The following is a 13638-nucleotide window of genomic DNA, read 5'->3' on the forward strand; positions in this document are numbered from 1 at the left end:
GATAATGACTATTTCTACTGACATTAAGGTGGTCAGGGTACCACTCATGATCTGAAATAAAAGCAGAAAACTAGGATAGCTTTAAAATCTTTTTGACATCAAGTATCTGTGGCCACACTAGTAATACTTAGGTGCTGACCCCAAAAGGTTTCTGCTAGGCATTTTCTAGGAGAAGGGTATCAGTTTTTCCACTTTATAGAAAGAGAAGCTGAGGCCTGTGTGAGACTTTCACAAGGATAAAGGAATTTGGGTGCTTAAGTCTGATTTTCATTACATTGCTGGAATTGGGAGAGGGGGAAGAACAAATACCCTGGCTCCTGGCCTGTTGATGAGACCACTACACAGGCTGTTAAAGGACTTGTTTTCCTTTCTGATTACATATCACCATTTAAATCCAACAGCTTCTACTTTAAAAGGAAAAGAGTGCATGCTCAATTCTAGTGTAATTAGGTAATGTTGGTATTATGCTCTGAAGCTGTAAAGTGCTAATTTATGTAAAAGGCAAGTAGTAGTATTATTAGTGCTTGAGTATGATATCATCAGGCTGACGCATAAGAACAGCAAAGTGTGAAAAATCACATGCATCTGCTGTGCCTTCCTAAAAACAGCTTAAACCAAAAGTAATCAATTGAAAAAATCAGTTTATCATAATTTTGCAGCATTCACAAAGATAGGTCTGATAAAAAAACAGGGTTTATCTTTATGTTTCCAAATAACGGGCTACAAAACTTGACCTTTAACAAATTTTAGGAAATATAACTATTTTGAACTATTTACTTTGTTCGCATTTCATTATTTCTCAGGGGTCCACCCAACTTAACCATACATATTTCAGAGCAAAAGTTGAAACGTCCCGAAATCGAGTCTGTTGCTTCTGAATCCTATGGCCCACAAAACAGCTACTTACACAAGTGGAAACAACACTTGCTGGTGCCAACCAAAATGAAAAGCTGAGGGAAAACAGGAAGTAATCCACATACAAAGTGTGTAACTAATCTTGAGAGGGATAGCAGCAAGCCTCCTCTGCAGCAAGCACTCAGGAAGGGAGAAGCACAGATAGGCATCTTCTACACTGAGAATGGCCTGTCTGAGCGAGATTAACCCTTGCCACAGAGAACAAAGATAACATATCTGTGTTCCAGAGAAAGACGGTGTGAAGTACTGGATCGAGATGAGACCCAGCTTGAAACATAAAGCCTCAAAATAGAGGTTTGCGGTAAAAAGGGTTACAGGTTCTCAACTAAAGAAATGCAGTGAAAATCCACTGAAAAGATGGGTCAGACTGGAATGATGCCCAGATCCTTCATACTTGTAAAAGGAAACCATACTGGAGAAGGTGTGTGCAAAATAAGTTGCCTAAAATGCTGAACGAGATGAGAAGGCTTATTGCTTACAAATTCTCCTGAACCCACAGCGTATTCGTAGAGGCCTGGAATGAATGCTGCTGCCGTTACCACATAGTACACACATTATAATTATTTAATTTAGGAGAAAAACATAATCAAATCAAAGGAGAAAATGTAACTGAAACTGTAACTGTCTGCTGACAATGTGTGACACGTGACCAGCACCACAGCTGCTTGTAACCCTTTATCACCATGAGGAGGATTAAACTACTTCCCCATTTATTTAAATAAAATTCAAAGTGGCAAGGATGCTGGAGAAGTCTTAATGACCACAGTGATTATACTGAAGAACTACTTTCCTACATACTACAACACTATTTTGGCACACGTGTTTGCTGTACACTCAACCCTTGCAGAGTCTCATGGAAGTCAGTATTTCTCATGTGATTTAGAAAGATTCTGCTGCATATGATACCATTAGGTCCAATAAGCATGTCCAAAGGATGTGTTTACCCAAATCTAAATTGACGTTCGGTACAGCAACAGAACACCTCTCATATAACCATTGTGTTAATTATACTAACATTTTCTTCACGTCAGAAATATTGGAACTGTAAAGGGAAAATGTGGACTTAATCAATGGAATAATATAATTACATTATAGATTGAGTCTTACTAAATTCCAGGCCAGACAATCACACAGATTAGTGTCTCAAGTGGATTGTTGTGCTGTAAAGATGTGACCACCTGGAAATCCAGTCCCAACTACAGACTGTTGTTGGATTTAAGTTGTGTCAATTTGATCAGTTGGGGGGTTGAGAAGTTAAGATTTTGTCAACCTTACTCATACTGAGAACTATCTTACTTCCTGCACAGCCTCACTGATTTAAAATAGAATATTTATATGCAGATAGGAGAGAGTAGGGTACTGTGTGAAATGATCTGCCTTAAAATGTGACTGTTAATCGTGTGTATAAATGTATCCTGGATTGGGGCCTATATTTGTAATCATAAATCTTTATTTTTTTGGAGCATTCCAATTCATTCTAATAATAAGCTTCAATTACTTGGTGGACTTCAAATAAATTACTTGTCAACTACCAGTTAAATTAATTACAGAATGTATGCAATGAACGCTGCAGGTGTAATCATCCAGGCCTAATACATACTTAGAAGTATGTACTCTGCTTTTTAATAATTTTTAATTAAATAAAACATTTCATTCTACCTGAACATTTTTTAAAAGTCTTTGTTGACCCAAAACAGTAGTATTATTACTTGGCTTGGTCTCCAAACAGAAATTTTCTTCATACAGCGTAGCTGGTGACCGCTTTCCATCTGTGTGCTCTATTTGGACCTGGTGTCATTTGGTTTACTACAGAAGCTATTACCACTTTCTCAAAGGCACCTGAACCTTTTCCTTTTGGTATTTCTGGTTCCCACTGATACCCAAAAGTAAAGAGTACCAGAAAGGTCCATGTTGGGGTTCTGTGTGACAGAACACAAATGGAATGATACCTGATTAATGATTTATTTACATGTGTGTTTATTTTTTTTTTATTTACATCCTCTTGAGCCTCTTCAAGAAATAATGTTCTTAATCAGTTTTCCCATTTTTACAGAGTTACTTTTGCAAAGAAAATACCTTGCAGTGAAATTACATTTGAGGAAGAACCTCGGTTGGGGTCACTCAAGCTTGAAGCACTGCACTGAGAGGATGTAACGGTAAAACAATGGAGCTTGTCACCCTTTCCAGGACATTCTCACACAAATAAAATGCTGCAGATGAAGGGTGCAAAGCCACATTCATTATTACCGAAATAAAATATACCAACATGTTACTATCTTGAGCCATCTAAACAAACAGGAAAAGGTGGGTGGGGACAGAATAACACAATTTGCATAGCCTATGTTCCTTAATTTAGAATCGCTCTTTGATGTATACATCTTTGGTTTCTGGCGCACGAGCAAGTGATGCAAGCACATGAAACCCTCTAGCATACCCCCAACTGCTTCAGGAACTTTCTTGCTCTGGGTAACTCTTTGCTTTTTTTTTTCATAATGATTTGTTGCTAACAAACACACTGATAACCTGCATGCTCAGCAGAGTAAACACTTCCAATCAGCACAGGGATGGATTACTTTGTGAAACCTGGCAAAGAAAAAACGAGTCCCGAGCGGACTAATGAAGGTAGCGCATGCTCCGTCTCTCTCTGCGCTTCCACCGACTCTCCTACGATAGCCAGCTGTGAGGAACGCAGTACAGATTTGCTTTGATATCACCCCAGTAACTCTTTGTAATATATGCCACCACTGAAAGAAATCCCCAGTGGGTCATCTCTTCCACACTTGAGCTGCCTACCTGTATGTCAGGTGCACTACCTCACTGAACTGGGCCTTCCCCAAGAGGGCAGACTGTTGACATGGGAAGGCAGATGCTCAGCTCCGGAGAATGCCTGCCTGGTGTCTGGACCAGCAGAGGTGAGCTGTGGCGCCTTTCGGAAGCTTGTACCTGGTATTGTACTAAGCGAACCAAATTAATCCTGTTTTTTCTGCCATAGCCTGGATTTTGGTGCTGTTCAAACAGCCAAATTTGCCAAGGTAATTCCTTCCCACCTGGTTACTCAGAGGACCTCATGCCCAGATACATGGCTAATCTGGTGTCCACTCTTCCTCCCCCCTAATCACATAAGAATAATAGGACTCTCAGTAAAGCATGTCAGAAAATGGAACTCCCTTCTAGTCAAAACCCCTGTGTTTTCACCCCATGGGCAAAAAAAAAACCCAACCACTGTTCTTCTCACAAAGGGAATTCCAGGAAAAAAAAAAAAAAAAGGCATGTTGAGAGGCCAAAACAGATTTCTCTGCTTCCTGGGTGCCCATCTGGAACACACTTGTCATGTTCATTGTTTTTCCTCAGGGTGGGCAGTGAAACCAGCAGCGGCCATCCAGCTCCACGCTAGTGAAGCAAAAGCTGGGGACGCCCTGCGCCACAGTTCCCTCTTCCCTCCCCAGCACCAGGTGCCCCGGGGAAGGGTGGGATTGAAGGAAGCTGTGAGGAGGTCAAAAGCGAGAGCAGCCAGAAAATCATGGCTTGTCTTCTCAATAGCAGAGCTTAATCATTTCTCCAGAAAGGGCATTTCTTCCAGGATATCATTCTAATGTAAAATTTCCTATCAGATAACCCTAGCAGATGTCCTGAACTGGGTTTTCCTGACTGCTTTGTGTCAGTGTGGGAGGGGACACATAGAAACTCACCTCCACAGTGATCTGGGACAGACAAGACACAGAGAGTTAGGGATTATATTTTCAGAGTTGCAAAAAAGGACTTAGAGATCCAAGTCCCCCTGAAATCCATTGCCCTGGGTATCTTGTTCCAGTGATATATCCTTGGAACTACAAGTATTCAGCCGGCTTGAACATTTCCAGTAAATACCTGGAAAAACACCATCTGGGATTCTCCTTTTTGATTTTCCTTTCCTTCCTTTCACCATACTCTGCAGACGTTCCATTCTGGAAGGAGTGAGCAAGGCCACATCTGCAACCCACCCTCAGTGCCTGCCTGACCTTCTGATCCAAAACGTTAACACCCAACTGAGGATCCATCTTTCCCCTTCTTTTCCATTGTTGTGTTTGATATTTCTCAGTGATTCCTAGATGGGCACAGCAGTCACATTCTGCTTTCAACTCTGCTCGGATTCTTCACTGAGGAGCGACTCTGTGAACCCTGCTGCTTTAATTCCTGCCCCTGGACATCTCCAGCATTCTCCTGATCCGCAGTGCCCTGCTTTCTTGCTGTTTGACTGAAGAACCAACTCAGGTATGCAGAAGACTTTGAAGAATATGAGTGAAAAGACTGCTTTTTAATAACCATGGCTTAGATCAGGAGAGGCAAACAGATAAGATTCGGGGCTTCCTGCTAGCTCAGTGGTGATGGGCTCATGCTTTGTCCCACATTCCCCTAGCTGCCTGTCACCAGTCTTCCAGCCATTTCCTGGAAAACAACCGATTGTGTTCCCACTTTGCTGTGGCCATAAACAATGACAAACTGGGCTCATCTGGCACCGCTCCACTGAGCCTTATCTGGACCCCATTGCAACCCTTGATGAAGAAAGCTCCATCCTGCCTACTTCTTTGTATATGGGCTGTAATTACCTGAAGATACATTTTGTATGAGTGAGGTGTCATGGAGGCTGTGACTTCCCTGCTACTGCTTCTGGCAGTCTCGTGCCAATTCTCCATAACTCACGTTGGCAAGCTGGCAGCTTCCAGCATCCGAAAGCTGAAAATAGGAAAGGGCATTTGCAGGGCGGTGATACAATGTGTGCTTGGCTTTAAAAAGGATCACAAACTTAAGGCAGTGGAGAGCAAAAAGGCATACCAGTATCACCATGGATATGTGACATTAAACAAACCACTTGTCATGATACACAGCTGACTACCTGCCAAATGGAACAGGATCTTCTTATTATTCATTGTTTTGCCCTACAAAATCTGCACACCACGAGAAGGAAAAATCTCCAGAAAGGTACTGTCACTTTTCTGACCATTCCTGGAGGTCCTGGTTCAACACCAATTCCCAGATGTCCACCTACTCACAGGCATTTGAAGACCAAAAGGTGTAATCATGGTGGGCACCCTACTTAATCGCTGCAGGAAAGGGAGCTGCAGGATGAGGTCACTTCCTCAAGGTGACACTTGTAAAGCTTCCTGTCCTCCCAGGGCTTTGACTCCATCCCTGCTGTCCCTCACAGCTGGGGTGTCAGCCAAATATTTTTCTGGCGTCTCGTATGTGCCCACCCACTGCCACCTGCCTACATGGCTTTGCTAAGGATTGCCCCAGTCACACAGGGAATTGCCCTTCTCATCTCATCCGCCACACCTCGCTGCACCCAGGAATCCTGCTCTGCCTCCATCCCAGGGGGAGACAAGATGGACCTAACCCTGCTTTTGGTTTCACCTTCATAGTTCACTGCAGCCAGGTAAGGGCCTAGCCCACCCAAAAGGGCAGCCACATGGACAGCATCTCCAAGCACCCCGTTTGCCCTTGCCTGTGCCTCCCCAAGGAGCACCTCCTGCACCGCTGTGTCCTTGTGGAGTGCATGGAGGAGCAGAATCATAGAATTGTCTAGGTTGGAAGAGACCTGTAAGATCATCAAGTCCAACCATCAACCTAACACTGCCAAAACCACCACTAAACTATGTCTCTAAGCACCACGGCTACACGTCTTTTAAATACCCCCAGGGATGGCAATTCCACCACTTCCCTGGGCAGCCTGTTCCAATGTTTGATAACCTTTTCGGTGAAGACATTTTTTTCCTGATATCCATCCTAAACCTCCCCTGGCGCCTCAGCCTACGTGATAGCTGCTTTGACCTCAAAAGCGGAACACGCAATTCCTTGTGTCCGGAGAGGGTGTCCTGCCTACTGCTGCCCCCTCGGCGTGCCCGTGGGCAGCTAAAAGGGGGAAAGCAGAGAGGGGGAAGCAAAAAGCCGGGCAAAGGCACTATTGGAAATAGGCCACCATCCCGCGCTTGCCAGCGGCAGGCCTCCCCTGGCCCCTCGGCGCTTCCCTGCTCCTTCAGCACGGCCGCCCTCCAGAGAGGAGCTGAAGGATCTGGAGCGAGAGGCAGCAGCGCTGGTCTCCGGGGGCGGCGAAGGGGGTGGAGTGGTGGTTTGCCCACGCGTGGCCCTGCCGGGGTGGTGCTGCGAGGACACTGGGTGGGGACGAGTGACAGAGGACGTGCCCAGCCAGGGCGATCGCCTTTGCAACGCGTGTACCCACCCGCGCCCGCCCAGCCTAAACCTCGACAGCACGTTCTGTTTTTCTTCGCCATTCCAAGAAAAACAATCATAAATAATGCTAATAAAGCCTACCAAACCCGCCAAGGACAAGGGCGGGTGGGCACTCGCCGTGCACACCCCGGGTGGCTGTGGGGCAAACGCGAGGGATGGAGGGAGGGGGGAGGGAAGTGTGCCGGCACCCCCCAGTGCGCACCTCCCGCATGCGGCGCCCGTGTCTGTGGAAAAAGGTGGCTCTCGGATCTCGCTTCTGGCAGAGGGGCCGGTCCCGGGAGCGCCCACGCGGGTCTGGTGGGCTCACGCCGGCGGGACCGGGCACCTGCACCGCGGCCGCGCCGGAGCGGCGGACTTCACCCCGCCCGGGCAGCGTTGCCGGAGGGAGCGCCCAGACCCACGCGTGCCCGCTGCCACCACGCTGCAGCGACACGAGCGGACGGGGCGGGAGGGTAGCCCAGAGATGCCCGAGCGCGAAACCGGCCGGGGCCGTGGCTGTGGGCGGCGTGGGGCGGCCACCGCCGTGGCCGCGCCGCGGGCGGGTGAGCGGCCGTGGGCGCAGCGGGGGGAGCGGGGCGCTGCTCCCCGCCGCGCAGCCCCGCTTTGTTCCCGAGGGCGGCGCGGAGCGCGGCGGCGCAAGCGACCCACGGACACGCGTGTCACCCAGCCGGGGGAAGCGGGCTGCTTGGGCGCCTTCCAGAGCCGCCTGACCCCTTCCCGCGTGTCTCCCTGCGCGCGTGTGCCCCTGTGCGTGTGCGCTCTGGGTGTCGGGTGGTGGTTTTTTTCCCCTTTCTTTTTTTTTTCCCTTTTTTTTTTCCCTCCCTCCCCCCCCCCCCCCCCCCCCCCGCTTGCTCCAGGTTTTACTTCTGGTTGCCTGTAAGGGTTTTGCTCCTCCCTTCTGAAATCCTATATTAGCCGTGGCCAAAGCTGGGTAAGAAACACAGCTCATTGTTGGCAAGTGCCGATGAGCCTCGCCGAGGAGTGAAAAACAGCTCCGGGGCTGCGGCAGCAGCGGATCGCAGCACCGGCACGTAAAGCGCCGAGGAGAGAGGGGAGAGAGAGCCGGGGAAGCCCTCTCTATGCTGGGTGACTTTTACTGACTGGTTCCACCGCCACCTTTGAAGCAGAAGAAGAAAGGAGCCGGGAGGTGAGTGCGGCGGTTCTCGGAGGCTGGTGCCGGGGTGTCCCTTTTGTGTGCAACAGGAAAAATGTGACTGTTTTAGACAAGCGAGGAAAGGTGTTTCTCGGCTGCCCGGCTTTACGTCCTCATCTGGGCATTACTGCGTTTTTTTACCGAAATAATTAGGACTTAATTCCAAAAGTTGCTGACAGCGGCTCGGTGGGACTTCCCCAGTTCTTTGCTCCTTCCCCGCAAGTTCGCGAGAGCGCCGTGGAAATCCGCTGCCTTCCGTGGCGATGCCGGGGAGGGGGGGGGGGGGGCTCGGGCGCCTTTTGAACGTGCGGGGAGGAGGCGGCTGTTGCCGTATGCAACACTTTCCGCTGATAGGTATGCACAAGTTGGAGTGGGCAGGCGTGTGTTGCTCGCCGGATTAGCCGAGGCGACTGGGATTTTCGTACCGCAGGCTCCCCTTTTATTTTTCCCTTTGTACTCCACGGTGGATCCGCGGTAGGGGATTTTTTTTTTTTTTTTTTCCTCCTTCCCCCCCATCCCCCCGCCACCTCCCGAGAAAGAGAGAGAGGGGACGGCGGGACCAGCGAAGTCGTTTCTCCCGGGGCCGGGCAGATGCAGCCGGTCCGGGAGAGGGCGGCTGGATGTCCGAGGGTGTATTTTCCTAATGTGTTCCCACGCTAACTTTCCAGGTGGGCGATGGCAGACCACATGATGGCCATGAACCACGGGCGATTCCCCGACGGATCCGGCGGGCTTCACCACCACCCCGCGCATCGGATGGGCATGGGGCAGTTTCCCGCCCCCCACCACCACCACCAGCAGCAGCAGCCGCCGCAGCAGCACGCCTTCAGCGCCCTGATGGGCGACCATATACATTACGGAGCTGGGAATATGAACGCGAGCAGCGGGGTGAGGCACGCCATGGGGCCGGGGGGCGTGAGCGGAGGGCACCCGGCCGGCAGCATGCCCCCCCCGGCCCGCTTCAGCGGCTCCCAGTTCATGGCCCCCCCCGTCGCCAGCCCGGGAGGGCAGCTGAGCGCCAGCATGCAGCTCCAGAAGCTGAACAACCAGTACTTCAGCCACCACCCTTACCCCCACAGCCACTACATGCCGGACTTGCACCCCGGTAGCCACCAGCTGAACGGCAGTAGCCAGCAGCAGCATTTCAGGGACTGTAACCCCAAGCACGGCGGCAGCGGCGGCGGCGGCGGCAGCAGTTTGCCGCCCGCCGTCCCCCACGTCCCCGCGGCAATGCTGCCGCCCAATGTCATAGACACTGACTTCATCGACGAGGAGGTCCTCATGTCCTTAGTCATCGAAATGGGGCTGGATCGCATCAAGGAGCTTCCCGAGCTGTGGTTGGGACAGAACGAGTTTGACTTCATGACGGACTTCGTTTGCAAACAGCAGCCCAGCAGGGTGAGCTGCTGATTCATTTAAAACAAACAAAGGACTTTCTATCGGTGCGAATGAAAACATTCCCCTAGACACGGTGTCTCACTTTTCAGGGCTTGAAAAGGTGAGAATCTGGAAAGCAGAGTCAACTATGCGCTTGTATAAATTCTTTTTTTCCTTTTTTTTTTTCCTTCTCCTTAAATCGCTGCCACTTTTTATTTTTTTTGGTAGCTTTGACATTCACGTCCCCTCCCGTAGTAATAATTTCTAGAGAACTCTGCCTTTTTTATCTTGGCCCCTCCCCTCCTCGCTCTCTTTAATTTCCTCGCAGTAACATGCCCATAATTCCCACAGTGCTGAACTGTTAGATATTAATCTTGGCAAATTGCTTAATCTTGTGGATTTTGTAAACGATGATTTCCAATGACTTGAACTGCATTCAAATTCTGAGTGAACAGGGAAAAAAAAATTGCATTAGTTGGTTGCATGAACTTTGAAGGGCAGATACTACTGCACAAATGCTGCCATCTTGCTTAATTTTTAACTATGCATTGCAGTGCAGACGAGTAAATTTTTTTTTTTTTTGGAATACGCTAAACTGGAAGTTTAACAGATGTGGGCCAAACCTTTCCAGATCAGGAAAAGTAATACTGTTACTTAAAAAGTCTGCTACCCATTCCCCCTCCCCCATATGTACAGACAATAATATGGTGTGGATGGAATGTTGACTAGTGGCAAACATTTCACAGATTTTTTTTTTTATTTTGTTTCTGTCTTCAGCATTTTGACACTGTGCTAATATAGTTTATTCAGTACATGAAAAGATACTACTGTGTTGAAAGCTTTTCAGGAAATTTTGACAGTATTTTTGTACAAAACATTTTTTTGAGAAAATATTGTTAATTTATTCTATTTTAATTTGCCAATGTCAATAAAAAGTTAAGAAATGCTTTAGTTTTTCTAGAAGTCATTTACCAGTATTTTTCTTCAAAACTTCCCCACTGTCCCTGGTAAGTGGAACATCTATCTGTACAACCGTGTTGGTGTGCAAAAAGACATTCCAAAATAGAAAGTACACTACACCCATATATATGTCATGGTGAACTCAGTAGGTGAGCGGGATATGAACATACTTACAGCATAAAGCCTCATACGTAACATTGTAATATGCCTGTCAGTGTGGTTTTATGAAAAATAAAGTTGCCGAGGCGCAACTTTTTTGTGACTTGCCAACATACTTGCTTTAAATGTAGTTGTCCAGAGTTATGATGCATAAAGTATTTATTATATTTATCTATTAAACTTGTAATTTTATAAATCTGCTTTCATTTATATAGTAGACTTTGTTCTTTTGTATATTTATTATCTCACCTGGAGGAACTATGTAAAAAGACCAAGCGCATAAAATGCAAGAATTTGTAACTTGGGAAGGGAGGGTGGTGGGTGTCATCTCGTCCCTCGCACCTCACAGGGTAAACACAGGAGATTGCTGCATTGATCCACATCTGCATCACCCCAGAACCGATTGTGTTTCATTTCCAGTGACTTAGCAGAAGGGGTATATATCCTTAAAATACTCCACCATGGGACATCCCTGACCCCTCTGTCCCAGAAATTGCTACCAACTAAAGCCACAGACAAATCCATACAGGTCTACTTTAAATATTTGGGACAAAAATGCCCATTATTATGAGGCAATTGACATCTTGCTCCTTTAGTACCGACTGTTGCAGCCTTCTAACCCCACTCAGCCTTTGGCAAAGCTCCCGCACAAGTTACTACTTCAGCGAGGACTCTGGGATCAGGACCCTAATAATACATGTAATCCCATTTAGTCACGCTTTCTAGGTTTGATACAGGATACTACTGTGCCTTCTTTTTGCTTATTTTTTTCAGCCACCTCTTCTGAATTTATTAGGAAGAAAAATGGCATAGTGGATGTTGTTAAATTTTAAACCTGGGCATGTAAACAGGAGAGGATATCACCACACAATGGGAGTGTAAATAGCAGTGTTTTGAATCAAGCTGGGAAATTAAACTGATTACTATTGCTAAAATTGTCCCAGCTGGTGAGAAAAGTGATACTTGGCCTTCTTTGCCTTACAGACGTGAAGCAGATAATATGTTTTATGAATGTAAAAAAAAAATAATAATGCTTGTATTAAAGTATTAGCAAAAGTAGAAAGAAAAGTATGTACGCTTCTGGGAAAACTCTCTGCAGGTGGTAACAGCCCATTCTTAGATAACTCTCAGCACCCAAGAATTTAAAAAAAACAACCTTCTGGTTTCAGCCAGTGATCGCTAATGGTTTGTGACAGTAAATTTAACATCAAATGGCAGCAAATCATAACTTATCAGCTCACCAATAACGTAAAAGAGTGTTGAGAAGAATACAGCTGTAGTTTTAAGAGCCATTGCCCAACTTGCCACTATATAAATCCTTTCTCCATTTGCAGGCTGTTTGATCTGCACACATTGCATTGCCCTCTTCTGCTGGAGTTTGGGAGGGTGATTCTTTGTGATTCTAACCACCTTCTTATAAAACAGGCTGTCAAATTATGTGCATACCAAATTGCATAGATCTTTAAAGCCTCCACGATCTCCTAAAACAAAAGGGAATACTCTTGCTGTAATGATAAGTACTTTTGCCTCATAACGTTGGTTAAACAACAGATTCTTCACAGTTGAGGCATCACTACTTAAGTCCGTCAACGTTAAATCCTTCCATGTAAGCTTTTCCAAGAATAGGCAGTTTCACGGGCACGCCGGTAGAGTCTATTTGCATATGACTCCTTGTAAAACTCCCAAGAGCTGCTGCCTCTACACAACAGCGGCTACTGAAAGCACTGGCTTTGGGCAAGGCATCGCCAAGGAGTTTTATGATTTCTTAAAAGCAGGCCCCGGGGAAATTTGCACGACAATCGTATTGCCTACCTCGTCCCTTAATTTCTAATGAAGAGTCAGATCCCAGTGGATAGCACAGCAACGTATTTTCCTATTCATAATACCATCCACCAAGCAATATTGGGGGCCTGACCCTCATCTTCCTGCCGTGAACCCCTCGGCAACGATCCCACGGCTGACGCAGTAACAGGCCTTCAAGCAGACCCTCTGTAGCCTCCACGCTGCTTAGAAATGCGCTGGAGTAATTTATTATTTGAACCCGGCAGCTAGCAAAAAACCACAGAGTGACCCAGTTTTCCAGCCACCGCCAGGTCCTCGCGAAGGACGTGGCTGCCTCGCATCCCACTGAGGAGCTGCTTTCTGGTGCAGGGAACTCTGACCTCTGTACTTTGGCTGTTTTTCAAGAACTTCCAACATGGTATACGAGATCTGCTCTGCTTTAAGCCACCGCCAGAAATAGCCGCACTGGCTTTATTTGGAAGGCAGATCAGCCCTAAGCCGCCCCGACACGCAAGACACGCTGGGCGGAAAACTCGGTGCTGATTAACGCAATCCTCGGGCCTTTTCCCCTGTTTTTAATTTATTTATTTATTTATTTATTTATTTATTTATTTTACCCGGGAATAAAGAATTCACCGGCGGGCAGGCCGAAGGAGAGGCGGCTGTCCCCTCACCGACGGGACTCGACCGCTGCAGGCCTGGGCCGCTGTGTGAGGCCTGGCCCGGCCCGGCCCAGTCCGGCCCAGTCCGGCGCGGCCCGGCCCGGCCCGCCTGCCGCATCCACCTGCGCGCAGCGGCCGGCGGCGGCACCACGGCGACCCCGTGTGGGCGGCCGCCCTCCCTGCCGCCGCCCTCCCGCCGGGCTCCGCGCAGCCGCCGCCGGGCGCGGATAGGGACGGGGGGGGCGGCCGGTGTGGGCCTGGAGCAGCCTCCTCCCGCGCCGAGGCGGGCAGCTCTCTCCCTACCGCCGCCTTCGCCTTGGGCTGTGCGGGGAGGGCGAAGAGGCCCGCAGCGAGGGCGTGCGGGAGGGAGAGGAAGGGACCAGGGCCCTCAGCGAGGGGAGC

The 13638-nt window shown here is 48.2% G+C and overlaps 1 protein-coding gene across 1 annotated transcript; it reads left to right on the forward strand.

Moving 5' to 3' along the window:
• The first annotated feature begins 8113 nt into the window (after nt 1–8113).
• On the forward strand, nt 8114–10994 carry CITED2 (Cbp/p300 interacting transactivator with Glu/Asp rich carboxy-terminal domain 2). Its single transcript, XM_082481127.1, has 2 exons — nt 8114–8290; nt 8965–10994. Exon 2 carries the CDS (start codon nt 8972–8974, stop codon nt 9704–9706), a length of 735 nt encoding a protein of 244 aa, XP_082337253.1. The 5' UTR covers nt 8114–8290; nt 8965–8971; the 3' UTR covers nt 9707–10994.
• Nucleotides 10995–13638: the final 2644 nt, after the last annotated feature.

Source organism: Vanellus vanellus, assembly GCF_965231255.1.
Source record: "Vanellus vanellus genome assembly, chromosome: 3".
In the NCBI taxonomy this organism is placed as follows: domain Eukaryota; kingdom Metazoa; phylum Chordata; class Aves; order Charadriiformes; family Charadriidae; genus Vanellus; species Vanellus vanellus.